Source organism: Natrix helvetica, assembly GCF_964273705.1.
Source record: "Natrix helvetica genome assembly, chromosome: 1".
NCBI classification, from domain to species: Eukaryota; Metazoa; Chordata; class Lepidosauria; order Squamata; family Natricidae; genus Natrix; species Natrix helvetica.
Window position 1 is genome coordinate 279,682,808 of NC_138548.1, and position 26,493 is coordinate 279,709,300.

The 26,493-nt window shown below is 37.9% G+C and overlaps 1 protein-coding gene across 1 annotated transcript in view; it reads left to right on the forward strand.

Moving 5' to 3' along the window:
* The first annotated feature begins 817 nt into the window (after positions 1–817).
* Positions 818–26,493, forward strand: part of PCBD2 (pterin-4 alpha-carbinolamine dehydratase 2) — a 37,547-nt gene continuing 11,871 nt past the window's right edge. Inside the window, exons 1-2 of the mRNA XM_081943413.1 lie at positions 818–1,245; positions 9,059–9,190. Of these exons, the coding sequence (XP_081799539.1) occupies positions 829–1,245; positions 9,059–9,190 (549 nt within the window). The 5' untranslated portion in view covers positions 818–828. The remainder of the gene's footprint in view (positions 1,246–9,058; positions 9,191–26,493) is intronic.

A 26,493-nucleotide genomic window follows, 5' to 3' on the forward strand; every position in this document is an offset into this window, starting at 1 on the left:
TAGAATTAAGAAAACATTTAATAGGTCTTAATCTTCATGTCATTTATACTGGAAACTAAGACATAGTTCAGTATTTTAAAACGACATAAAACAATGTCACAGTAGGTTGGAAAGAGGAAATATAATTTCATGTACGATACTGTGATATTTAAATTAAGTATGGGTGTAAATGTATAATTTCATGGACACTGCCTTTTTAATGGTATATTTGTTTTGATGTTTGTTTTTGTAAGAATTTGAATCAACAGAAATCAAAATAATGTGTTGCATGGATAGTTTTGGCATTGTGGCTACATTAAATATAGCTGGATCTTTAGAGCTGTTATATCATAATAAATCCATTCATGGTAGAATATTTCAGGTTTTAAAAGCTTAATTGGAAAGCCAGCTTAAGAGACTAATGTAAGTAGCACAAATGCACACAAGACATATAAAACAGAATCAAAAGTGTATCAAGATCTGGAAGAGATAATACAGGCATATCTTATTGTCCTCTTACATTTGACAACTGAAGTGCTGCTTACTCCTAGCCAAATATTTTTGTACAAAGATTACAGATCATGAGCTGAAAGAATGGTGGACTGCTTGTAAAAGTAATTGCTGTCTGCGCTCCGGAGAATACTGTAGCATTTAGTACAAACAGAAGAGTACTAGATAAATTATAGTTTCCTTGCTTCAGACAATACTATTTTCCCATCTTTTTCTATGAACTTTCCTTACAAGTTCAGGAAAAGCGCGCCACCTGTAGCTGCGGCCGCCTGCAGTAATAAATGGCTGGGGAAGGTGCCAACGCTGATCCCTCATTAATTAGTGTAAGGACCCAAAGGGATGCAGGCGCTTTTCAATCCCGACCAACTCAGAGAATATCCAAGGGCTGGAGCCCTTGATCTGATGAACCCAAGCCGATCATTTCGAGCATCCGGGAAAGGCTCAAGCCAAGCGCTTTTCCGTCGGGGAGAACAGGGGACCGCCACACTTTCGGAGCCCAGCCTGGGAGGATCGACTTGCGTCCCCCAGCAAAGGGCTGCGCAGGTTCGGGAGCACTGGCGCGTTATCGCGACGAGAGGCTCCCCCTGGCGGCCGCCCAACACTTTGGGGCGGCCGCGGCGCAGGCGCTGGCTGGAGGGGGCGGAGATGCCCGCCCGAGCCATGCTGAGCCCCCGCGGGTCAGGGTTAGGGAGGCTGCTGCAGCTGCTGCGAGGGGGCCTGGTGGCTGTGGGAGGCCGGAGCAACTTCTCAGCTATGGTGAGCGGCTGAGCAGCAAAGGAGAAAAAAATCCTCCTCGGAACGATTTGACAGATGGGGGCGGGTGGGGGGAAGGAGGGGTGGATCGGGATCGTCCACGTAAAAAATGTGGCCCCAGTGATCTTTACTCAGATTGGTTTGCTTTCTTTGAAACTGCGGTTTTAAGCTTTTACAAGGAAGGTTTAGGGAAATCCATATTTGGACCTCTGGGCTCTTTTTTTTTTTTTTGCAAGGGAGAGAGGCTCAAAGGGAACGTTAAATGTTCCTCGCACGTGTAATTCGAAGATCAAGTTTGCAATTGGCGCTTTCTCTTTTTTCGTCCCGACTTAAGGATCTTCCTTTACAGGAAGTCCTTTTGCATTAAACCTGGATCTGGCTGGGACTGCTTCAGATTCGGGGCAGCGGGATCCTACATCTAAATACAGGAAGTAGGTAGCTCAGTTGCCCTCAAGAATTATCCCTACCAGCTTAATTCTTAGATCGGTTTTCAGGTTCTGCTCTTATGCCTCCGGGTGAAACGATTAGGTATGTTCACCAGTGACCTATATTAAAAAAAAGGCAGGACAAAAATACCATCTTCACAAAGTCTTTTTGTGCTGCTGCATGGCTCCCAATATTTCCCTGCTTGGAAAATGGTTATTTGACCTTGCAACAGCTTTCATAGGGATAATCATTGTTTGCTGCAGCAAAAGATATTGGAGCATCTTAAATGAACACATTTATTATGGATGTTTTTGTGGAAAATAGTCCAGAAAAAATTACAATTTTTTTTTTTAAAAAAATGATAGATTGGTTCTTTTTCCTTATGGATTTTGTATGGGTTAATGGAGGCTTGTACTAAACAGCAAACTAGTACTACAGGTACTATTACCTATATCTGTGGATTCTCATCTGTGATGGTCAGTTTTCCTACAATCAAGTGACTACCAATTGCTTTGCTTCTTATGGCAAATTATGCATAGTAACAGCAGATTAGGCAAGTGTAAATTTGTTCTACTTTGGGAAACTAATGAATTTTTTTACATAGTGATCTAGTGCTTGTTTATGCAAAATGAAATCCCACTCAGAACTAATTCCCAAGTAAGCATCTGTGGCAATGCGCACAGTTTGCAACCTAGTATGTGCTAAAAAAAATGGAATATATTTCCGAATAAAATTATTGAAAAGTATCCTTTATATGTCTGCATTCTTATGAATCACATCTTTAAAAGTCCCAACCCCCAGTCCGTGGGACGCAGGCAGCACATGCAACCATGCCCAGTGGTGGGTTCCTACCGATTCAGACAGGTTCGGCAGAACCAGTAGTGGTTTGGTGGCCTGGGTCGCTGGAACCGGCAGTGACCCAGGCCTACCACGCCCCCAAACCAGTTTCCTGGTTGGCACCATTGGGGCCACCATCTTGTTTTTCAGTTCTGCGCATGTGCAGAACAATTTTAATTGCAGTGAGCATGCGCATGCAGCACGCATTAAGCATTCGCACAAAGCGTGCACACAAGCGAACTGGTAATAGTGTCATCTGGAACCCACTCCTGACCATGCCCCCTCTGGTCTGTGGAAAAAACTCTCTCCACGAAACTGGCACCCAAAAGATTGGGGGTCTCTGTGTTAGATGGATGCAGCCTTCTTACATATGGCTATATAATTTGCTTATTCATCTAAATTATTATGTGGTTTTCTTGTTCATTCAGTATATTGTTCCTTGTCTGTTTTATGCACCCACCCACAGACACCTTATGTAATTGCCTCATCAGACATCCTGAGAAGAATGTGCATCAAGTAATGTGATGAACTTTAACTGGAATGCTCACAGCTGGTTTTCCAAACAGCTGAATAGAAGTTGCGATATGACACTTTGTGTATTAATGGCCCAATAGTTACTTTAAGTAACCTTGAATCCAGGAACAGATTGCAAGCCTATGTGTATTCAGCTGGCAAACAAGTAGTGCATCAGTGTTGAAATTTAAGAATGAAGCTCAGGCATGGATTGAACAGCAGACATTGTAGTAATGGCAATGTAGGAAGCTGTTAATAATAGTACATAATAGCTAACGCACACAACCAAGAATCTCTAATGCATTTTCTTAAGATATACTCTCAGAGTGTGAGTCTGAGGCTTACAATTGGTGGTTCTGAAGTCTAATAAGACTTATGGGTTATTTGATCTGCTAATCTGAGTTACATGTTTCAAACTGTCAAAAACTTGATTTTGCTCTATATCATACACCAGATTATTCTTAAAAAGGAAATCTGCTTTCTTATTTTACATTTTGCAAAATATATTTTATTAATGACTTCAAAAAATATATAGGGAAAAAACTTTCAAATAAGCATAGACCCAAAATAGTTTGACATGGTTTTCCAGGAAAGAACTGCTAAAGAGGAAGTTGGAATTGTACAACATACAAAAGGAATGGTTAGTGGACATTGAAATGTCAACAATTAACAAAAAGCCATATAAGACCCATGACTGTAACTGCATCCTACCATATAACTGGTTAAAAATGGTATGTAAATAAAAGTAGACATTTGAAGTCCTCCAAGAAAAATAAAACAGCTCCATAGGCCAATCGATTCTATCTCCATTATCGGTTACTCATGTAGAATTAGTGGTTAATATTAAATGGCATATAGACGACATGTCTGGAAGAATTAAAAAGAGATAATGGCCATATCTTCCTTTTCAAATTATCTCTACATTCTTAACAATTTATTATCATTATTTTGTCTTGTTTTTACCCTTTATTGAAAGTGATAATGTGTTATATTATTTATATGCAGGAAAAACACATGGACCACATAGATAGTCCTCTACTTATTGGTTGTTTAGTGAAGTTAGGGCAGACCCCCCCCCCCCCAATTTGCTTAAAATCTGGTCCTGAGGTTACGGCTGCTGCAGAGTCCCCTTATGACGGACCGTTTACCTCCCTTCCCCCACTGGGCTCCACTTCATCCTTCCTACTTTTCTAAGAGTGTTGGAGTTAGAGTTAGGGGAAAGGGACAAATTGCAGAATATCTTGTTTTGCTTCCCTAATGAAGCCTCACAGCATTTCACAGAATGCTCATAGAATAAAATAACAGAGTTGGAAGGGATCTTGAAGTTCTTCGAGTCCAACCCCCTGCTTAGGCAGGAAGCCCTACACCACTTCAGACAAATGGTTATCCAACATCTTCTTAAAAACTTCCAGTGTTGGGGTATTCACAACTTCTGGAGGCAAGTTGTTCATGTTAGGGAAGCATTCGGGAATCGGAGGCTATTTTCCTAATGGCCACAATTCAGTGTGGCAGCTTCCAGGATTGCGCCACCCCGATCAGCAAGGAACAGCCGGCCCTCTTTCCCTAACCTGAGCTCACAAGCCAGACCTCCTCGAAAAGAGAGGAGATGGATGTGAGGCCTTGTGGGATGGGAAGCAGGCGCAAGGCCTGCAGGGTCCCAGAGAGATGGGAAATGGAGCATGGGGTGGCTTTGGGAGGCCTGGGGCAAGGCCTGGGCTAGGTTTCCCAGGCTGTCTCTGAGACACCCCATGCTCTGCTTAACAACCTGCATGCTTGTTTAATGACCAAGAATAGAGATGGGGAGGGGTCATAAGTGAGGTGATCATAGTGCAACACTTGTCACAATTACTGACTAATGGGCAGACTCTATTACAATCGTGAACTGAGGACTAGCTATATGTTAAATTCAATCAAGCTACAAAAAAACCCCTATGCCCCAATATAAGTATTTTGCTCCTTAATAAATAAATAGGAATTATTTTCTTAAAATAAATAGTAATATTTCATCAGCATCTAATGTTAACAATATTTATGTTATATACTAATGATTAATAAATAGAAATGATTCATTAGTCATTTTCAGACTTTAAGCTTGTTGATTATTACTCTTTTCATCTTTTAATAAACAATTTGTTTAATAGTAAAGTATTACTACTGTTTTCATTATTTTATTCTATAATATTTTAATCATGTAAAAATAATTGAATATTTTAACTTTGCAAATATAATATGAAGCTTTTCTATATTGTATCTTGCTGACTTTATATCAATAATTTACTTGATATATAATTATGTTAACTGCTACTTTCTTTTCTGTTATACTATATACCACATGATCAATCCTAATTTTTGCCTATATAATTTAACATCTCTATTATTTCTTGTTTAGAAAGTTTAAATTCTACCTTACCTTGAATAAGTACTTAAATTTGAAATATAGTGTCACCTAGTGGACAAAATGCTCTTTGTGTATAACAAATGTAATTATTCAAATACATAGGACTGGAGTTTCAAAAACTGTCCACTTTGCATGTATATCTGAAGTTTCAATTGAATTTCATAGAGTTGAGATATTTAATTAATTTATTTGAAATGTTTCATTTGTTTGAATGCCAGATTTTCCTGAAGTAGTGCTGTTAGTTTTTTCCTTTGAGGAAATTGATTGATTGGAAGTTTATTTACTGCTTAGTGCTTATAAACTGTAGAAATAGAAGGCAGTGAATTATGTAAAATGAAATGTTAAAAACAAATCAGAATACATATTAAATCAAACCACTCCTGGCATTCTTCTTAAATCATTTTTAAATTCATGGCTGCATATGAATTTTAGTTTGTTTTATCATTTTATTTTTAGCTACATTAATTTCAATTTCAATTTCAATTCAATTTATTTGTGCTTCTAGACCGCCCCCTCTCCCAGAAGGGACTCGGGGCGGTGTACAGTCCATAGAGAATATCACAAAAATACAATAAAAAATTAAATATGTACAGTTTGGAGGAGGTTAAAATGCAATTAAAAGAACTGTACAAAGCTGAATAAATATAATTTTTTTAAAATCCCTAAAACAGACACAACAGATTAAAAAACCCTAAAATAACCAGATAATAATACATTTGCCAGGAGGGACAGTTGTAATTATGCCAGGCCTGCTAATCGGAACAGGTGAGTCTTCAATTTTTGCCGGAAGGAGCGGAGGTCAGAAGTGGTTCTAATGTCGGGGGGGAGGTCATTCCAGAGGGTTGGGCCCATCACAGAGAAGGCCCTACTCCTTGGTGTCGCCCGTTGGCATTGCCTAGTGGACGGCACCAGGAGAAGTCCCTCCCTGTGTGAGCGAATTGGCCGCAGGGATGTATGTGGGAGGATGCGATCCCGCAGGTAACTAGGTCCCATGCCATGGAGCGCTTTAAAGATGGTAATCAGCACCTTGAAACGCACCCGAAAAACCACAGGTAGCCAGTGCAGCTCGCGCAGGAGAGGTGTTATGTGGGAGTACCTCGTACTCCCCATCACAGCCCGCGCGGCTGCGTTCTGAACCAACTGCAGTCTCCGGGCGCGTCCCAAGGGCAGCCCCATGTAGAGAGCGTTGCAGTAATCCAGGCGGGACGTCACCAGCGCATGAGTGACCGTGCGTAGGGCATCCCGGTCCAGTAGGGGGCGCAATTGGCGCACCAGGCGAACCTGGTGGAACGCCCCCCTCGCCACGGCTGCCACATGGTCATCCATTGACAGCCGGGCATCAAGGAGGACGCCCAAATTGCGCGCCCGTTCCACAGGGGGCAATTGTTCGCCCCCTATGGCCAGCGATGGAATCAGCTGGCTGAACCGAGGTGCCAGTAGCCACAGCCACTCGGTCTTGGAGGGGTTGAGTTTAAGTCTGTTGTCCCCCATCCAGACCCCGACGGCTTCCAAGCACCATTAAATAACGTAATCCTTCTCCCTCCTCCCAAATGTTTAGTTTGACTTGAAAAGCCAATTCAGAATAAAAGATTCTTGTGTAATTTAAGAATTTAGATTTGTTTTTCCTTGGTTTCTAACATTACAGTTTTATTTACTTCCATTCAAAAGTAAACTCCAGTAGGCCTCTCTCTTTCTCTGTTGAATTGCAGACTTTGAGTTCTGATACTGTATAATTCCATCCCATGCGCAAAGCATCCCTGAAGATATGGATGTCTTCATATCATCAATATTTTTATCCTGCATGACTGGCAAGGATACTTAATATTCTTTTTGCCAATAAATTATTCTTTGCAAATGTTTTTGCCAAGGATGTACAAAGAATGCTTTTAAGAATCACTCCACTCCAGCTATCCAGTAGCTGTGAAAAAATGGCAGTTCAACCTACCTATATTTTTCTTTCAAATGTTATGTGTTGGCAACATTCATAGTTTTCACATTTAGACAACAACATCTGCTGTTTTAGCACCAGGCCTCTGGAAAACAGAAAATCTGTGATTATATAGAAATATGCAGGGCCATTATATTGGAATGCCATCTAAAAAGTACAAAGTTTGTTCATCATTCTAACTTCAATAAATGTGTCTTGTGGATCATCCAGATGTAAGGATTTGGATAAGTGTACAGGATTGTGATCATCGTTGTTCTTGTTAATAAAGACTATAACTGGGGTATGTCAAATTTTTCAGTTTTCAATTTCCAAACATTAGTGCTCAAAAGTTGTGACATGCCTTGCGGATTGTAAAGATATTTTGGTTACTTTAATGTAATTTAGATGTGCTTGGTAAGTAACTACATAAATATCATACCTTTTAAACATTTTGTTTCTTTCACCCTCTGCACTGATACAGTAAAACGTTACATATTAAAAGATGTGAAGGGGAATGTTAAGAGGGTGCTTGGAACAGTTTTGTGGAATTCTTAATACTGTTAAACAAAATCTTGGCAGTTTATATTGTAAATGCATTGTTCATTGCATCTGATTTAAAAAAGTTTAAATTTGTAGATATCTCCAAACTGGATTAGGAGAAAATGAGAAATAAAGTAGGATGATGAGCAATGTGTCCAGTTGGAAAACAGATGCCTATAGATAGCTACGTGGGTTCACTTACAGCAGTTGCTTGAGAAGGGACAATTCTCTGCCCCCTCCATAATCCAATTCTAGTGGATTATGTTTGCTAATTACTGTATTTTTAGAGTATAAGACGCACTGGAATATAAGACACACCAAGATTTTGAAGAGGCAAATAAAAAAAAAAGTTTTTGCACTCTGCAGACCTCTTAAAAACGGCCAGTTTTTTTAAAAAAAGGGCATGAATAGCCTTTAGGAAGCTTGTAGAGTGCTCCTGGGGAGGCACCAAAAATGAGCAAAAAATGGCCCAATTTTTGTGAAAACGAGCCCTTTTTTGTCTTATACACTGAATACAGCATTTTTTGCCTCCAGAAACTCCGCCCCTTCACCAAAATGGCCGTGTATAGCCTTTAGGATGCTTATAGAGTGCTCCTGGAGGTTGGGTGGGGGCAAAATTCAGCAAAAAATGGCCCATTTTTCGCTCATTTCTGCCCTCCCCAGCCCCCAGGAGCACCCTGGAAGCCTCCTAAAGGCTATACACGGCCATTTTGGTGAAGGGGGCGGGGTTTCTGGAGGCAAAAAATGCTGTATTCAGTGTATAAGACACACCCCGATTTTCAGCCTCTTTTTTGAGGGGAAAAAGGTGCATCTTATACTCTGAAAAATACGGTATACTGCAGCATCTGCTCCCACCTCTTCTGCTCTGGGACAGTGCAGTTACCATGTACCATTTTTACTCAAATGCAAGTATCAATGATGTTTGTTTTCTACCTAAAATGCTGCCTAAGATGTTTTAATTTAGATTCTACTTGACTTCATATTCTAAATATAATGAATCCAGATGTGACTTTAAGGGAGGGAGCAGAATCAACCTGCCTGTACAGTTCTATTTGTGAAGACACAACCAGTATGTTTGCAAATAATTAATGCAATGTGGTATTTTTAATCTAATAAGCATCTGTATGTTTAATGTAGATTTATGATGTGTTTTTCCTCTTTCTTTGCCATCATAGTCTTCACAATCCAGCTGGTTGAGCACCGAAGAAAGGAACCAAGCTTTATATGATCTTAAAGCTGCTGGCTGGTCTGAGCTCACTGAAAGAGATGCTATATTCAGAGAATTCGTATTCAAAACCTTTAATCAGGTAAATACCGTTAATATTCTTGATTTAAGGGAAATACATTTATCTTGATTCTCCCTTTTACTTGAAAAATCCCATAGGCTACCAGACCCTGTTATTTAAAGTTTTTACAGCTTGATGATGATGATTTTTCTTTAAAAATGTTTTTTCTTGAAAATTGATACATTGTTTAAATGATGATAGAACTTTGAACTGAATAAGACCCAACGTATATATATTTAATTAGAACTTTACAGTTTAATTGCTGTAATTGTTCTTCAGAAGTTAAACTGTACATTGAAAATGTCAAAAGTTTATGATCTTGTGGGGCTGCATTACTAGCTGTCTAGGTCCACATGCAGCTTGTGGGTTGATTTAGAAATAATTAATTTGGTTTAAAATGCTAATGAGGAGTCTTTAAACTGACAGGTTAGTGGATTGCAGTACATCTAATCTTCATTTAAAAACTGAATAATATTAATTAATGGTATTTAAAAACTGAATTGTAGAGACTTCTATTCACACCTAAGCTCAAGACTGTATAGATATTTTTTATTTGAGAAGCTGGGATGAAGGCTTTATATTTTAATTTTGTGTATCTGCACAAAATTATCATATTCCACTTACCCTAATGTTCTCTTTATTTGCTTAAACGCACATTTAGTTCAGACATGGATTTTGTCTGTTAATTCATGGTTTCTCTACTTGACTATATCATTGTACATTCAGAAAAAACAGCATTGAGTAGGCACTGTTATAGGTTTATAGAATTTCCTACCGTGTTTCCCCGAAAATATGACCTGTCCTGAAACTAAGGTCTTGCCACATTTTTCTGGTGGGCAAAAATATAAGCCCTCCCCTAAAATAAGCCCCCTGGACAACCCCCATCTCCGGCCAGGCACAGCGCCACTCACCAACCTAGCGGTATCCTGAAGGTGCCAAGCCGCGGGAACTGGGGGGGGGGCAAAGGTGATCATGTTGCTTGGCGCCTTCGGGATACCCTGGGTTGGCAAGCGGCGCTGTGCCCAGCTGAAGAGGGGGGGTTTGCCGGGCGGCTGCTCTCTTGCGAGCGGGCTCCCAAAGAGCCGGGCACAGTCTCAGGGGCGAACAGCTGTGTAGCACTATCTCAGCAGCTCAGCACAGCAGCCATGAAGCGACCACGCTCATGAGCAGTCATCCAGCAAACCACTTTCCAGCTGGGCACAGTGCCATTCACTTACCTAGGGGTATCGCCAAGCCACATGAGCGCCTGTACGCTGCCGCCTGGCTCTCGCAGCTTGGCGCCTTCGAAATGCCAGTGAATGGTGCTCTGCACGGCTGGAGAGGGGGGTTACATGAGCAGCTGTTCCGCTCCCTCTCGCACGCCTCCCTGCCTCACAATGCTCTGGCCCACCTCTCCCCGCAGAGCCAGAGCACCTCCGCTACCGCCTCCGCCATCCCAGCATGGCTTTTTCGGCGGCTTCCAAACCGAATCTTCTGACAGTGGCCACTCTGGGCATACACTCTATGGTTGTACGTTCTGGGAGTGTGCTCTGCCGGCAGCCGACTCACAACCATGTCTTATAAGACCCTGTCTTATTTTCGGGGAAACACGGTAGTAATTTATGTAGTACAAAGATTACTGGACCAGAAGAGTTTGACCTAATCCCTGTTGGGAAAGGTGACTGGTGGAAAGTTGAAAATATAATTTTGTTTTGTTTCTTAGATGGAAAAATGGAAGCTAATTGTTCTTATGATTAGCATTTTAAAAAGCCTTTTCTTCAGAAAGGGAAAAAACAAAAATAGTTGTTAAATGGAAAAATAAAATATATTATGTTCCTTAGTTGATGTGATGTAGTTCTGCATTGGCAATTATGTAATATGAATATGTTGAGTGCATTATCCTTTAGAGATCTTTTAAATCCATGTTTTATAAGACATTAGACTTCTCAGTTTAATAATAAAATTTGGCAGTGCAGCATTCATTAATCCCACTCTGAGATAAAGGGAGTTGGAATGCTAGTTATATACAGATAGTCCTTGACTTAAGACTACAATTGAGCCCAAAGTTTCCTCTGCTAAGCAAGACAGTTGTTAAGTGAATTTCCCCCCAGTTTATAACCTTTCTTGACACAATTGTTAAGAAAATTGCCGCAGTTGTTAAGTTAGTAACACGATTGATAAGTGAAACTGGCTTCAAGATTGACTTTGCTTTTCAGAAATTTTGGCCCATGTGCTCATATTTGCGAACCGGTAGAGAAGGTAAGTTGATTTCACCCCAGTTGCAACTGTCATAAATATGAGTCAGTTGACAAGTGTCTGCATTTTAATCATGGGATTTAAAAGGAATGCTGCAACAGTTGTGTTGAAAATGGTCATAAATCCCTATTTTCAGTGCATGGTAACTTTAAATGGCCATTAAATGAATTGTTTTAAGTCAAGGACTACCTGTATGCATAAAATATAATTCTCTGGCCCTGAGAGGTATTTATGGGCACCATTGTGGCATCATGGGCATGGGTGGGTTGCTGCCGGCATTACTGCTGGCTTAGTGTGCGTGCAATTTTGCACACGTGTGCAATTGCCAAAAATAGATCTGTGCATGTGCAGAACTTTAAAAAAGGAGAAAAAAGCATGTCGTCCCCACCAGAGAACCTGTTTGGAGGTGTGGCAGGCCTAGGACCCAGGCCTGCACTACCAGTTCGTCCGAACCGGTCCGAAGGAAGGAAGGAACCCACCTCTGCCTATGAGGACTCTCACCTAGATATAAGACTATTCTACTATTTATATATTTATACCCTTCATATCACTCATGTTTATTTTGAACAGCCTACCTTTTGAAAATAACTTCATTACTTAAGTGAATATCCTCTCAAAAAGTATCCTTTTCAGAATAATACATTTGACTGGATGTATTTTTAATTTTTTTTTCTAGTTTTCTATTTTTTAATTATTGTATTATTTTATTGTATTAAAACACAGAAGATAGCATCATAGGGCTGGAAGAGGCCTTGGGGGAGGGCTTTTCTAATCCAACCTCCCTGCTCAAGGCAGAAAGCCTGTTGAAAAATCATACAAATCATAATAAAAAAAATTCTACAAAGTTGCATCCCCAAATCCTAAGAGACACTCTAGCAGACCAATTCTGAAAAGTTGGGAAACCAAATAGAAGGCACCCACCCCCGAAGTCAGACAAGAATGACATTAAATGGCCTGTCACTCACTCACTGTCACAGTCACAATATTCTTTTGGCTTTTTTTTAGGTGGAACTATAAAGTGTATAGTTGAAAGGTCAAAGACATGGTATTCCTTATTTTTGTATGCTCTTAGGAAGTTTCCTTTTTTTTCTGCTGTATGATCAGCTGGGCTTCCTGTTTATTTTGGCCAAATGGCAATGAAAGAGACAAGGATATTTAGAAATTCTTCATGTTGAAGAATTACAGGACTGGCTGGAGTACTTGAAAGCTGTTTACAAAACTACTATGTTTATTAAATAAAGGCTTCAAGTTAAATACTTGATTTAGCTTTCTGTGAAACTTTTCAAGCTCTTATATCTAAAAGTGAGAAAGTGAACTCTACATGAGTATCAGGGCTGCATCTAATATCTAAAATTGGGACATCTTTTCAAGGTTGCCAGCTTAACTTTTATGATTATGTTACATATATGTGTATGTTAATATTCAAGGCAATCTTGGTTCCTGACAACTGACTTAACAAATCTATTCAGTTTTCTTGCAATGTTTTGGGTTTTCACTGCCTCCTTTCTACAGCTGGGAGAGTGTGAGTGGCCCCAAATCATACAGCACACTTCGTTCCTAAGGTAGGACTTGAACCCAGAGTCTTCTAATTTCTAGTCTGGTACTTTAAACTATTACACCAACTAGCTCTTTTTCAATAAAAGAATAGGTTTAGGGAAAGATTCCCAATAAAACAGAACAATTGTAAATAATACCTGTGGAAAATCCTGCTTAAGTGAATAGGACTTTCTGGAAGGGTAGATTTTTAAAAAGATTGTTGCCTTCATTAGCAATTATTCAAAAATAATTTTTAAAATACCCTGAATTATTATTTAAATAATGATTTAAAAATCCTGAAATGATAATCAATGTTCTTTCACACTTATTCATGCCATGATGTAAAACACGTACTCGATAGCAAATCATATATTTTTAAGTATTGACATTTCATAGCTATAAGAGTCATAAGACTAAAGTAAATCTAAAATACACATTTTTTTCTGTATTATCTACATTCAATAACTTAATATTCTATCTATTCTGCAGCTTTTACCTGCTATTCCTGCAGGAACTGTAAACCCATAAAAACCTCCAGGTGTACGCAGAAGGAATGCTATGACATCCAGAACCAGAACAGAACAGAATAGAATAACAGAGTTTAAACTCCCAAAGATGCTTTTTTGGACTTGGATGACAGAGAATCTCCATAGACAAAAGAGTTGGAAGGGACTTTGGAGATCTTCTAGTCCAACCCCCTGCTCAAGCAGGAGACCCTATACACAAAGATGCTTCTCCAAAAGGCAACTGGACTTTCTTTTTTTCCCCTTTGAAACCATTTTGCTTCCCATCAAAGAAGCTTCTTCAGTTCTAAATTTAAGAATTCAAACGTTTTCAAAGAAAAAAATCAAGGAACCAGTTACCTTTTCGAAAAGCCATTCTGGATGATTGAGAATCTCTATAAACAAGAGACCCTGTACCATTTTAGACAAATGATTGGCCAATCTCTTCTTAAAAACCTCCCGTGATGGAGCATCCAGAACTTCTGAAGGCAAGCTGGTCCACTGATTACTTGTTCTAACTATCAGGAAATGTCTCCTTAGTTCTAGGTTGCTTCTCTTCTTGATTAGTTTCCATCCACTGCTTCTTGTCTTGCGTTATGGTGCTTTGGAGAATAGATTGATCCCCCCCCCCCCACCATTTTTTGTGGCAGTCTCTTAGATAATTGGAACACTGCTATCGTGTTATCCCTTGTCCTTCATGTCATTCTTAGTCCTAACCAAATACAAATTATCTTGGAATTAGATGACTTTTGAATGAGGAGCCATTCTATCTTGCTGTGTGAAGCCTGAGTTAATTTCTTCTTAAGCAGATAGTAACAACTTCCAAGCACTGAGATCAGTGGTGTATTAACCATTAAAGCAGACTACGCACATGCTTAGGGCACCAGGTCCAAAGGGGGCACCACAAAGTTGAGAAAGAAAGAAAAAAAACCAATGAAGATTTGTACAGTATGTACAAAGGAGGGGGGCACCAAGATTTGTCAGTGCTTAGGGCACCAGTGAGCCTTAATCCACCACTGACTGAGATGAGACTTCTGCCTCATCTCCTACTTGACCTGGAATGGAGATAACTACTGCATATCATAAGCATACAGCTGATGCCTCTCCCAGCAGCTTCATGTAAGTGCTGAACATTACGAGGGAAAATAATGAGTTCTGTAGCACCCTGCACTGAAATATCAAGGGCTCGATCTCTCTTCCTACCCCCACCCCAATTGCCACTGTTTGGAAGTGCCTGCTGTGGAAGAAGTAAAACAATGGCAGAACAGTGTGTCTAATCTTAACCTTGTAGGTGACCCAGGATATCACAATTGGAAGCTGTGCAGAGATTTAGCAGGAGCAAAGGGATTGCACTCTTCCTATCCAAGTGTGTCATTTGCATAAACAACCAGCCTGATTTCTATCCCATACCTGGGTTGGAATCCTGACTGGAAAGGGAGACTGTGTGAATTCTTCCTTGGCTAATAAGTGACAGTTGCTGAGAAAAATTTCATGCAGAGTGCAGTTGATCTAGGAATACCTTTTTGAAATCTACAGCAAGATTCTAAGGCAGGCCAAGCAGAGATTATTTCCATGTGATACCACTCCAACAAAACATATAAAAAGAGGGAAAATTAATAATGTGCAATTTTAATGTGACTCAAATGTATCAATTTATATTCTTCCTGATGAAATTGCTGTCTTATATCATTACGTTATGGTATAAACTTTATTTTAAGATTAATCTTAGATACATTATCTTACATAGGGTACCTTTGAGAGTTTTGTATCAACAGTGATTTGAATCTTATGTGTGGTATGTGGACTTATTCATATCCTATTTATATAGCCCTAAGACTTACAGTTTGTTTTTGCTAAGTGTGACACGTGAACTGATTTATAATGGTTTATAAATTGTGGCTTTTTTCTTGGGATGGTTCTTCTCATCAAACAAAACCAAATAAAATCACATTAAAAGATAATTATGTTATCTTATGTTAACCAGGCTTTTGTACCTGATTTAACCAACCACACATTATAAAGATTACAGATTATTAATTATTTTGTAAAGAAGTTAAATACATATTAAAATATTAATCAAATTTGAAGAGTTTTTTTAAAAGAGCTGCATCCATTAAAAAAATTTTTTTTCCTTTGGAAAATCAGTAAGGATAAATGATTAGAAAAGAATTGGAAAAAGATGAAATTCCAATTCTACCATAAAGCTCATCAGCAGCCTAAAGTATTCACAAGCTTCATGTAAAGATAAATCAATGGTTTTTAGAAGAACAACTTGATAGCAAAGCAGGAAATTAGAATAAATGATCTGAAAACCTCCATTCTATGTGCTCCACTTCTTTTTGACATTTGGGGAAATTTTGAACGTGGCATTTTGTTTTTGTTTAAATGAGGAAAAAGTCCTTCTGTTGAACTAGTTTTTCATTCTCAGTTTGTTTTAAAGGATTAGAAATCTGAATGATAGATTTAATGTCCTGGATTTAACAGAGAAATTTAACAGATTATTTATTTTAAAATTCCCCTTTCAGCTTCTAACAGAAGTTTGCAGATATCTCAGTAGTTGTTTTCTTACCATTCCTCATTACAGAAGAAGTCACATATGGTTGAGTCAGTTGCAGAATGAAGGCAGCTATTTATTCTTAATTTGATCTGCTGAATACTTTGTAAGATGTCTTGATTAACTACCGGTAACTAAAATTTGGAGTTCTGCCATGTCTGAAAAAAAAACCCTTCCGTGTTTCTTCCATCTTTACTGTGCATTATAGTCAGCTGCTTTGCTTCCACTATGTGGAAGATTGAATAATACTTCCATTGTCTCTCTTTCCCAGCAGTATCTCAACTGGACATTTAAAGAAAGTTAAATGTTTTGTCTTTCAGATTTAACAAGCACTTTGGAATAAATATTTGATATTTTGGATATATCTTTTAATGCAAATGCTGTATGTAATTTTCTTTAATCCAGTGGTGGGTTTCTACCGGTTCGCACCGGTTCTGGCGAACCTGTTGGACAATGAACCCGGAAGTAAGTTCCTGCCCCGCCCCTATCACTCACTTGCTCACCCCTGCCGGTTCAGAAGCCACTCCATTGCTCGCTCACCCCCCTTTCTCCCGTTCCTCCTCTCAGCGATCTGAGGATTCCCCACCCCACTTTTCCCTTCCCAAAAGATCGCTGAGAGGAGGAAAGGGAGGATTCCCCACCCCACTTTTCCCTTCCCAAAAGATGGCTGAGAGGAGGAAATGGAGGATTCCCCACCCCACTTTTCCCTTCCCAAAAGATCGCTGAGAGGAGGAAAGGGAGGATTCCCCACCCCACTTTTCCCTTCCCAAAAGATGGCTGAGAGGAGGAAATGGAGGATTCCCCACCCCACTTTTCCCTTCCCAAAAGATCGCTGAGAGGAGGAAAGGGAAGGGAAAAGTGGGGTGGGGAATCCTCCCATTCCTCCTCTCAGCGATCTTTTGGGAAGGGAAAAGTGGGGTGGGGAATCCTCCCTTTCCCCCTCTCAGCGATCTGAGGATTCCCCACCCCACTTTTCCCTTCCCAAAAGATCGCTGAGAGGAGGAAAGGGAGGATTCCCCACCCCACTTTTCCCTTCCCAAAAGATCGCTGAGAGGAGGAATGGGAGGATTCCCCACCCCACTTTTCCCTTCCCTTTCCTCCTCTCAGCGATCTTTTGGGAAGGGAAAAGTGGGGTGGGGAATCCTCCCTTTCCCCCTCTCAGCGATCTGAGGATTCCCCACCCCACTTTTCCCTTCCCAAATGATCGCTGAGAGGAGGAAAGGGAGGATTCCCCACCCCACTTTTCCCTTCCCAAAAGATCGCTGAGAGGTGGAAAGGGAAGGGAAAAGTGGGGTGGGGAATCCTCCCTTTCCTCCTCTCAGCGATCTTTTGGAAAGGGAAAAGTGGGGTGGGGAATCCTCCCTTTCCCCCTCTCAGCGATCTTTTGGAAAGGGAAAAGTGGGGTGGGGAATCCTCCCTTTCCTCCTCTCAGCGATCTTTTGGAAAGGGAAAAGTGGGGTGGGGAATCCTCCCTTTCCCCCTCTCAGCGATCTTTTGGAAAGGGAAAAGTGGGGTGGGGAATCCTCCCTTTCCTCCTCTCAGCGATCTTTTGGAAAGGGAAAAGTGGGGTGGGGAATCCTCCCTTTCCTCCTCTCAGCGATCTTTTGGAAAGGGAAAAGTGGGGTGGGGAATCCTCCCTTCCTCCTGTCAGCGATCTTTTGCTAAGGGAGGCTTCTCAAAATGGGAAGCCCATCTCTTTGCACCCTTCAATCCGTCTCTCTCTCCCTCTGACCTCCCCCAATGGCTCAGCTTGAAAAACTGGGGGGAACAGAGGAAAAGGAGGAGGAAGGAAAGGGGGGAGAGAAACGGGGGGAAGAGAGAGAGAGAAAGAGTGACACACCAAGGGGGGAAGTTGGGGGACTTCCCTCTAAATACTGACGCCCTCTGCTTTTGGGGGGAAAGGAGAGGAGGGTCCTTGGTGATTTGTGAACCTCTACCCCCTATTCACCCTATCCCAGTTAAGCCAGCTGGGTTTGGGACCCAGCCTTTCTAACTTCATTTGGGATCTTCTAACATCCCACTCCCACCCGGTCACACGGCCAGCAAGCCACTCCCACCCGGTCACATGGCTGGCAAGCCACTCCCACCTGCTCACATGGCAGGCAAGCCACTCCCACAAAGCAGGCCACACCCACAGAGTAGGTTCCAAAAAATTTTGAAACCCACCACTGCTTTAATCCCTTTTACGTACTCTGAAATGGTTGTCATGAACAAGTTAATAAAGATTATGTAGATTTTTCTTTCTTTCTTCCTAAAAACATTATTTCAAAACCTTACTTTGTAATTAAATGGATTCTGGCCAGTAAAAAGATATTGGGAGGGAGGGGGGGGAAGGAGAGAGAGAAAACTACAATTATACCTATTTTAAAAATTAACCATTACTTGCCAAAAAGAGCATCAAACCCACTTAGCGGACATCCGTTAATCCAGTGGTTAGCTGTTTCAGGCTTTAATGCACACTGTTTTACACGTTAACGGTTTTGAAGTTCCAGGCCGAGGCTGACCTTTCACATCTGCTCCTTTCACGGTAGGAATCTCCACTTACAGCTTCCTGTCAGAGCAGATTACAATGACAAAGTGCAGAACTTCTGCTGGCTGCAATTTTGTTTTTGATCAAAATTATTTCTTTCACAAACAATCACGTTTGCTAAAATGTTACATCTGCTCTGCAAAACCACTGGCAGCACCACAGTTTATCAGTGGAGATCAAGTGCAGTTTTTTTATTTCATTTGGCGTTTTCAGAAAGCTGTAAATCAGCCTTAGATATGTTTGCTAGAGCTCACAATTTTTGTTGTTTCCTGCCCTTTTGTGTTTCGATATATTTGTTTTGGCAAGACCAAGAAAGACAACTTGCTGCTATGTCAAAGTAACATAAACATGTCTAAAATTGGGGGTGATGGTGGTGAGATGGATTGTATTATTATTATTTTCCTCTTGAAACCGAGGACCGATTAAAATTATAGTTACGAGATAATCTGATGAATTACAACTATAGTTCCTTGATTTTGTTTTTAATATTATGAAGAGAAAGTCTCTATAATTAGTATAACTGATATCCACCTCTGCTGATTAGTGCCATTGCATTTAACATACTCTTGTGTGTTGTTTTGTTGTTAATTTTAATTTCTAGATATTTTTCTTTGTGTGCTGATTCGAGGTACTAGGAATAGAGCAGTGTACTAAATAAACATAAAATACTACCATTTGCAGTTTTTAAGAGGCATTATTACTTACGGTTTGGTTCTATTTCCTTGTAGAAAATGCTACTTTGACAGTTACAAATGGATCCAAGTTGGACAACTAGAGGTGAATTGTAGTTGCTTGCTTCACAAAATAACGTATTTCTTTTAACTGGTGATAGCCTTTGTATTGGTTAGTTTTTATAAATGTGATTGATTATATTCACTTATTCAATTACCGGTAAATATATTTTAGGATCTCAAAAGGTCTCTTTTAGATTCCTGAACTATTATAGTTTTTTATTTTTAATTTCATCGATATAAAAGGGAAACAGCATAGCATGCAAGATATTTGCTGTTTAGCCAGTTTGTTAAAGATTCCAAATATGAGAATGTTTTTTTATCAGTTACATTACTCAGGAGACAGTAAGTATCAACAGGGCTTATTTTCTAGTCAATAGTGATAGAACCATAGCTTAAATATTTTGCTTGAGTAATAATATGTAGAACAGAGAATGAATTAGTTATAGTTAAGTCCCATGAAAATTGGCATAAAAGTCATAAGTTGCTTAAGAGTGATTGGTTTTATTGAACTAAATGCCTGTATCTTTGAATCCAATTAAAAACCTACAAAAGTAATGAAATGAAATCAAATGTCTTTGTTTAGATGCTTCTTTCCACCTTACCTTCTCAAAATAAAGCTTCTCAGACTTTCCTCCTGTTTACCTTGCATTATTCAGGACATATTTTATAGAAAATCTCATTTAAATTTAGATAGAATATTAAAAAACTGTACAAAGCAACATTCTGGGAGAGAGAGAGATACCTACTACCTACCTACAATGATGGGGTCATCTAAATTTGCCTTTCCTGGTTGTTTATTTTATTTGATCTAAAGTCTTACTTATTTACTTAAGTAACACATATATTCCATGAATTGATTAAATATTGAGTTGCATCCATACTTATAGACAAACACATCCACTGAAAATAATACGATTTATTAGAATGTATTTCAGTCAGTCTAACTCAAGGATAGTCACAAATAGGTTCACAATATGTTTTTTTTTACTATTTTTTTTTGTATATGTTCATTTACCACACTGAATGATAAACTATTATTTATATATTACAAAACTACAATGGTTGAGTTTACAAGATACAGTAAGGCAAAGCCAAACAAACTATATTATGATTTAGTGTGCTGGAGTGATCCAGCTTTGAATGTAGGTTCCGTCACTTCTATATAAGCTATTCACTAGGAGAATATTGTTGTGGAAAAAACAGCAACACTCCAGATAGATTCTGGTACCATTTCTGTCCACATCCAGATGTGACCAATGTACTATCTCAGCAAGCTGTGACACAGCAATTATAATTTTTCCCATTTTTCAGAAAGCGATCTACATAAGCTTGAGAATGTTTGAAGGATCTGAAGCCACGGATTGGTTGTATATGATAGGTACAATCTCATGCTGGGAAACGAATTGCAGTCTAAGATTGGGTTTTTATTTAATTCCTTGAGCTGAATTCCAAAAGCAGTTATTTTGGATAAACCTGCCCTAAACAGAGATCTGTTATGACCTGATAGTTAAATAATGATTTTATTGCAAGTGAATTGATTTAAAGGAGACTGTCTTAAGAAATATGGCATTTCTCAGGCAATTTATTTTAGAAAGCAGTGGTAATAACAGTTAAAATATATTTGGAATCAAAGTTTTCAAAGCAATCTTTGGCTACTACAAGTTGTAACTATTGCAACATTTGTAGTTTTAATCTTGTTTAAAATATTATTAGTTTGGTACGATCAGTTGAGTGCAGTCATACAAATGATTGTTTAGTACTTGTCTTCAGAGTTGCAAATAGCATAAAAAAACATAAAAGAGAGGAGAAGCAGCCAGAGTATAAAATACTTGTAGAAACACAAATATTACTATTACTATCCATCTATAAGGAAACTTTTCAAAATTAAAAGTTCACAAAGAAATTTTTTTACCACTAAAAATGGTCTACAAAATAAGAAAATATGTTTCTGTAACATGTCACAATTCTGTGTAGTTTTAAAGAACGCCTCCAATGAATTTATCATACCCTGCCTTATAGAGTTGGCAGCCACACAAACTTTGATCATTCTTACATTCTCACAGTATTATCTATTACTAACGAAAGGACCATGAAATTAGTTTGTCAGGTTTTTAAGAATAGGGGAATAGCAAAGGAAGACGTGTTCCATTGTTTCAGTTTCTTCTTTGCCACAAACCCCAGTCATGACTCATGTAACTACCCACCCAGATATTATCACATGCAAAATTATGAACTCATGTGAAAAATAATCTGTGCGGCATGGCAGGCTATAGACAAGCAGCTGGATTAAAACATTGCTTTATTCCCAGGTGTAGATATTACTTACAAGTAGTACTTAAATAACTCTAGATCAGAATTCCATATTTTTTTATAGTTATCTTCTTCAGATTGAGTGAGATTGAATCTATTACTTATTAAAGAGATAACTAGCTTTGTGTTCTAATTAAAGGCACTGGGTAGAAACTGGGACATAGTGAGTTTTGGTTGACTTTGGGCTTCTTACTTTCAGTCTTAGGAAGAAAGTAATGGCAACTCAGTTCTGAAAAAGTTGCCAAGAAAACTGTAAGGACTATAGCCATCAGGAGTAAGGATTGATTAAAGATCCTTATTTTAAAAATCTCACAGCACTTCAGAGTTAAGAAATCAGCACTTAATTCTCAATTTACTGCAGTTAAAACATAAATTAAAACATGATATAAAATTTGTAACATATAATAAGAAATAAAATAAAATAATTATCAAACTAACATTAGAAGAGCAAAATTGTTAAGATGCTTGGAAAAATAAAAATATCTTGGCAAACAATTTATTATTTATTTATTGAATAGATTTTTACTCCACATGTATTACTTTATAAGTAACTCAAGATGGCATTACATAATATTCCTTTCTCCTCCTCTTTCTCCCCACAATGAGAGAAAATGACTGGCCTCAAAGCACCCAGTTGTGTTCATGTCTAAAGTGAGACTAGAACTCATAGTCTCCTGGTTTTTGAGTCAGAAACCAAACCCAAACCTTAATTACTACATCAAAGTAATTTAAAAAACAATTAAATAAAAATAATGCATTTCTTCTATGAATCAGATTATTTTGTGACAGGGGTGTCAAATTGGCAGCCAGTGGACGCCATGCCCATCCCAGCTCTGCAAAAGGAAAAAAAACATTGTAATACGTCAAGTGACAGCAACATGACGCGGCAAGTTTGACACCCATGTTTTGGGGGAATGGGTCCCATCTAGAGGAAATTGAGTCCTACTCCTCTGACAGAGAAACTGTCTACTAACAATAACTTTTCAGCTTTTCTGAATTGAGCTTCAGTTCACTACAAAATCTGGAGAGTTTGTCTGAGAATTTTCTTCCACTTCAATTTGAAATAGTCAGCCAGGATTAACAGTTCAATCAATTGGAACAAAAACCAATTCTAACCAGTGGCCATAAAGCTGAATCCAAGTCTCTGTTGAAAGCATTCTGGTTTCAAAACATAATATAATATTTTTGCACATAGGAAACTAATGGAAGGAATTTACACTTTGCAGCTTCAAGACAGCCTTAGTCTGTAAGTGTGGAAAGGTCATCACACTTACATGTTCTACTAATTTATGGAATGGAATAAGTTTTGGATAATATAAGGTGGAAATAGAATATTGGAAAATTTGTGTTTAGAATGCAGAATTGTGATTGGGAGTATGCTGCCTGAATATAAATTCTGCAACTCCTCACCTTAACCCCAGCCTCATGGAATGGAAGTGGCCCAAATGTATTTGCATGAATAGTTTGCCCAAAATATGTTTATCATCTATTTATTTTCTTGAATGATATGCTTGGTATTTTTCAAAAGCTTTTCATATAAATCCAAATGGATTGAATGTGTTTTTATATCCATCTCTTTGTATTTTTGTCTGCATTTTAGTATCTACCATAATTTTTGTATAGCCTTTTAAATGTTTTTTTGTGGAAGAAGGGCAGTATTACACTGAGAATACTATACCTTAAGTAAGTAAATTAAGTTTAATGTCTATTAGGTAACTCCTAATGTCATGTATGTGAGATTGATGATTATATTAATTGAATAAATAAATAAAATTACATTATTCTATTTTTCTCAGAGTTCATAATGAAATATCTTATAATGTAAAACTATCTGAATTTATACCTGGAATCTTAATATTCAGCTCAGAATATATCTGAAATGATCAGAATAGTTTTGGAACATTTCCAGTAATGTCAGAATAGCTGATACTTTGAAATATTTTATATGCCGCTATCAAACAGAACTTAATTAAAATCAATGTAAAATAATGTTTTGTTGTAACAAATAGAATATTCTGGTAAATAACTCATGCAAAAGCTTTGTTCAAAAGCTTATACTGTAATAAGAAGATCTCAAATGTTTTATTTTTCCTGGAAAGATGTAACAAAGCATTCCTTGGAGTTAACTATCCAGTAAACTTTGAACTGTATTTTTTTGAATTTAACACAGACTTCATTATGTTAAGCAACTGGTTACGTGAACAGGTGCTTTCCTGCTTAGAACTTGGATATTTATATTGGCAAACTCTGAGGTACAATATTTTGGTTAGAAACTGAAAAGTCCATTTATTATAACAAAAATACAAACTATTACCCATTTCTAGTATTTCTGAAGAAAAAGGTATCTTTATTTCCTGATTCTAATGCATGATAACTAACATATGGAGAAATGAAATGTTGATTGGCAAGATAAAATTCTGTAATCAAGCCTGGAACATCTAATGTTTGCATTTAGTTTTTTTAAAGCTTCATATGGTGTTTCCACTATTTTTCTATTTGAAGGTTTATTTTAAATGCTTTAAATAAGAAAATAAACTAAAAAACAACCCGTGTCCTTGAATCAGGAAAATGTCTTGTTTTGAAAAAATGCAAATCATCATTTAAGAAAAATAAATATGTATTTAGGCAATAAACTTAAAGATGAATATGATATGTGAAAATTGTATTCTAGAAAATCTATTCATTTATTTACCTTGGATGCCCTCTTGACTCCCAACAACTCTGTGTGACTCTCAACAATCAAAGCAAGAAAATTAAAATAAAATCAGTTAAAAAGAAGAAAAAAGATAGAAGTTGAGAAATGAACAAAGGGGCTTCATTCTCCCTTGCCAAAAGCCTAGAGGAAGAGCCATTTCCTCACAACTCTTCTAAACAACAGCAGAGTTTAGGAGTTTAAAATGTGGGCCGACCCCCCCCCCTCCCAATTTAGATTCATTCAAATATATCAGCAGACAGCTGACCTTCAAATCATACCATAACTTGTCTCAGTTTTATTAAAGACAATTTGGCATTATTGGTGGGAGATGGAGAAAAAGGAATGTTTTCTGAATAAAGCAAATTTTAGCTTCTTTGGTCAAAGACTTAACTGCATATTATGTTGATCTGTCTTCTAGTTGAAATTATTCATACTTTGCAAATTACTTTTTTTTTGTTCAGATGATGTTTTATATCAGGTATATCTAAATGATTATGAAAATCCATACCTATTGAATAGGTATATATACGTTAATTTATGGCATTCTATTTTATAAAGTAAAATATTCCATTCGCTGCCAGTTTTCCCCCCCTGTAAATAAAAGGAATTTACATCTCTTCTTACGGTCGAAAATGGAATCAAAATTCTTTGCAATAATAAAACATAAAGTTCTAATTGCAAAACTTTCTTAATATATTTCTTCCCTCTTGACCATTCTCTCCATTACTCTGATATAAAATTGCTATTCATTTTCACTCTACCTAATTCTAATTGTGTGCTAATTTTGTTGCTTTAAATACATGTTTCCACCTGATTTCTGATCCACTGTTTTAAATCGCTGAAGGACCTGGTGAAAGTGCCTTATGGGAATGTCATTGTTTGGATGGCCTTTCAAATATGTAGCTCCTAAAACTAACTGAGATTAAATTATATTGATTTAAACTATTTTATTCTTCAGTTACTGATATTTTTGCATAAATACTTGTAACCATTTAACCTACTTTTCCTTGAAACTCCTGAAACTTTTGACATTATGTTAATACCTAAATGTAAAGATATTCTAGTGTGTAATAGCCAATTCTTCTTATCCATAGTTTGACTTGGCTGCATTTATTCTTCATTTCTTGAAAATTAGCAAACCATATGACAATAAACAGAAATGTCCTCAGTGAAGAGAGAAGGGGAAACTGTTGTTTATCTGGTCAGGTGGTTTAGATTAACAGTGGTGCTGGTCTGTATTATGTTACTTTAAATCACAGTGTCCCAAAAGGACAGAAATTATGAAGATTGTTACAGTATGTTTCATCCAATGTAAGATCAACAAATTGGAATAATTTTATAGGAAAATCACAGCATTTTGGCAAGACACTTGTTGAAGAATTTGATCTAACATGAAGTTTTGTTCACATTATTTGTTAATATGTAAAACATTGTTTGAATAACGTATGAAGTGTAAACATTCTAAATATCAAAGGCAGCAATGGCTTTTACAAGATTACACAGAGTGGCAAAGTACTTAAAATAGATCAGAGTTTGTGCTTTTGCTGTCAAAATGTTTGATACAGAGCTGACTAGCTAGTTTCTTCACCATAATAATTGTAAACAAGTATTGTAAATTGTAAACCATAGCCTATAGTTGTAGTAAAAAGGGTGAAGCCTTTTTTACGTAAGATCTTGGAAGAATGTAGAAATAGAGTTTAGGTTAGCTTAGATGAAGTTAGGTTAGGTTCTGTCTGACATTCATTGGACTTTAATTTATAGAATCTCTCTTACATAGTATATGAAAAAGCTATGAAAATAAAGCCACTATTAGAATGAAAGAATCTGTATTTAGAGTTCAGAATGATTTAGTAGATGCAATAAGTTAAAATACAGTGAATTCATGAATAATTTGTATGTTCTTCTGAAAGCGAAATATAGTTAAGCATCGCCCCCTATAGTGGGCAGTGGCTAGAGAAGTAAAATCTGCAGGGACTCCTTTACCTTTATCTTGTACCTGAAAGTGAACCACTTACCGTAAAATGTAGTCTACATGGAAGCCTGCAGAGCCCATGTTTCCACACTGGGCTAGTTGTCTAGATCAGCGTTTCTTAAACGTTTTGCTATGGCACTGACCCCTTTCCACTTTTAAAATTATTGAGGACCACAAAAGAGGTCTTTTTATTTTAATTATTTTATATTTACCAATATTTACTACATTATAATAGATGTTCTTGGAATATTTATT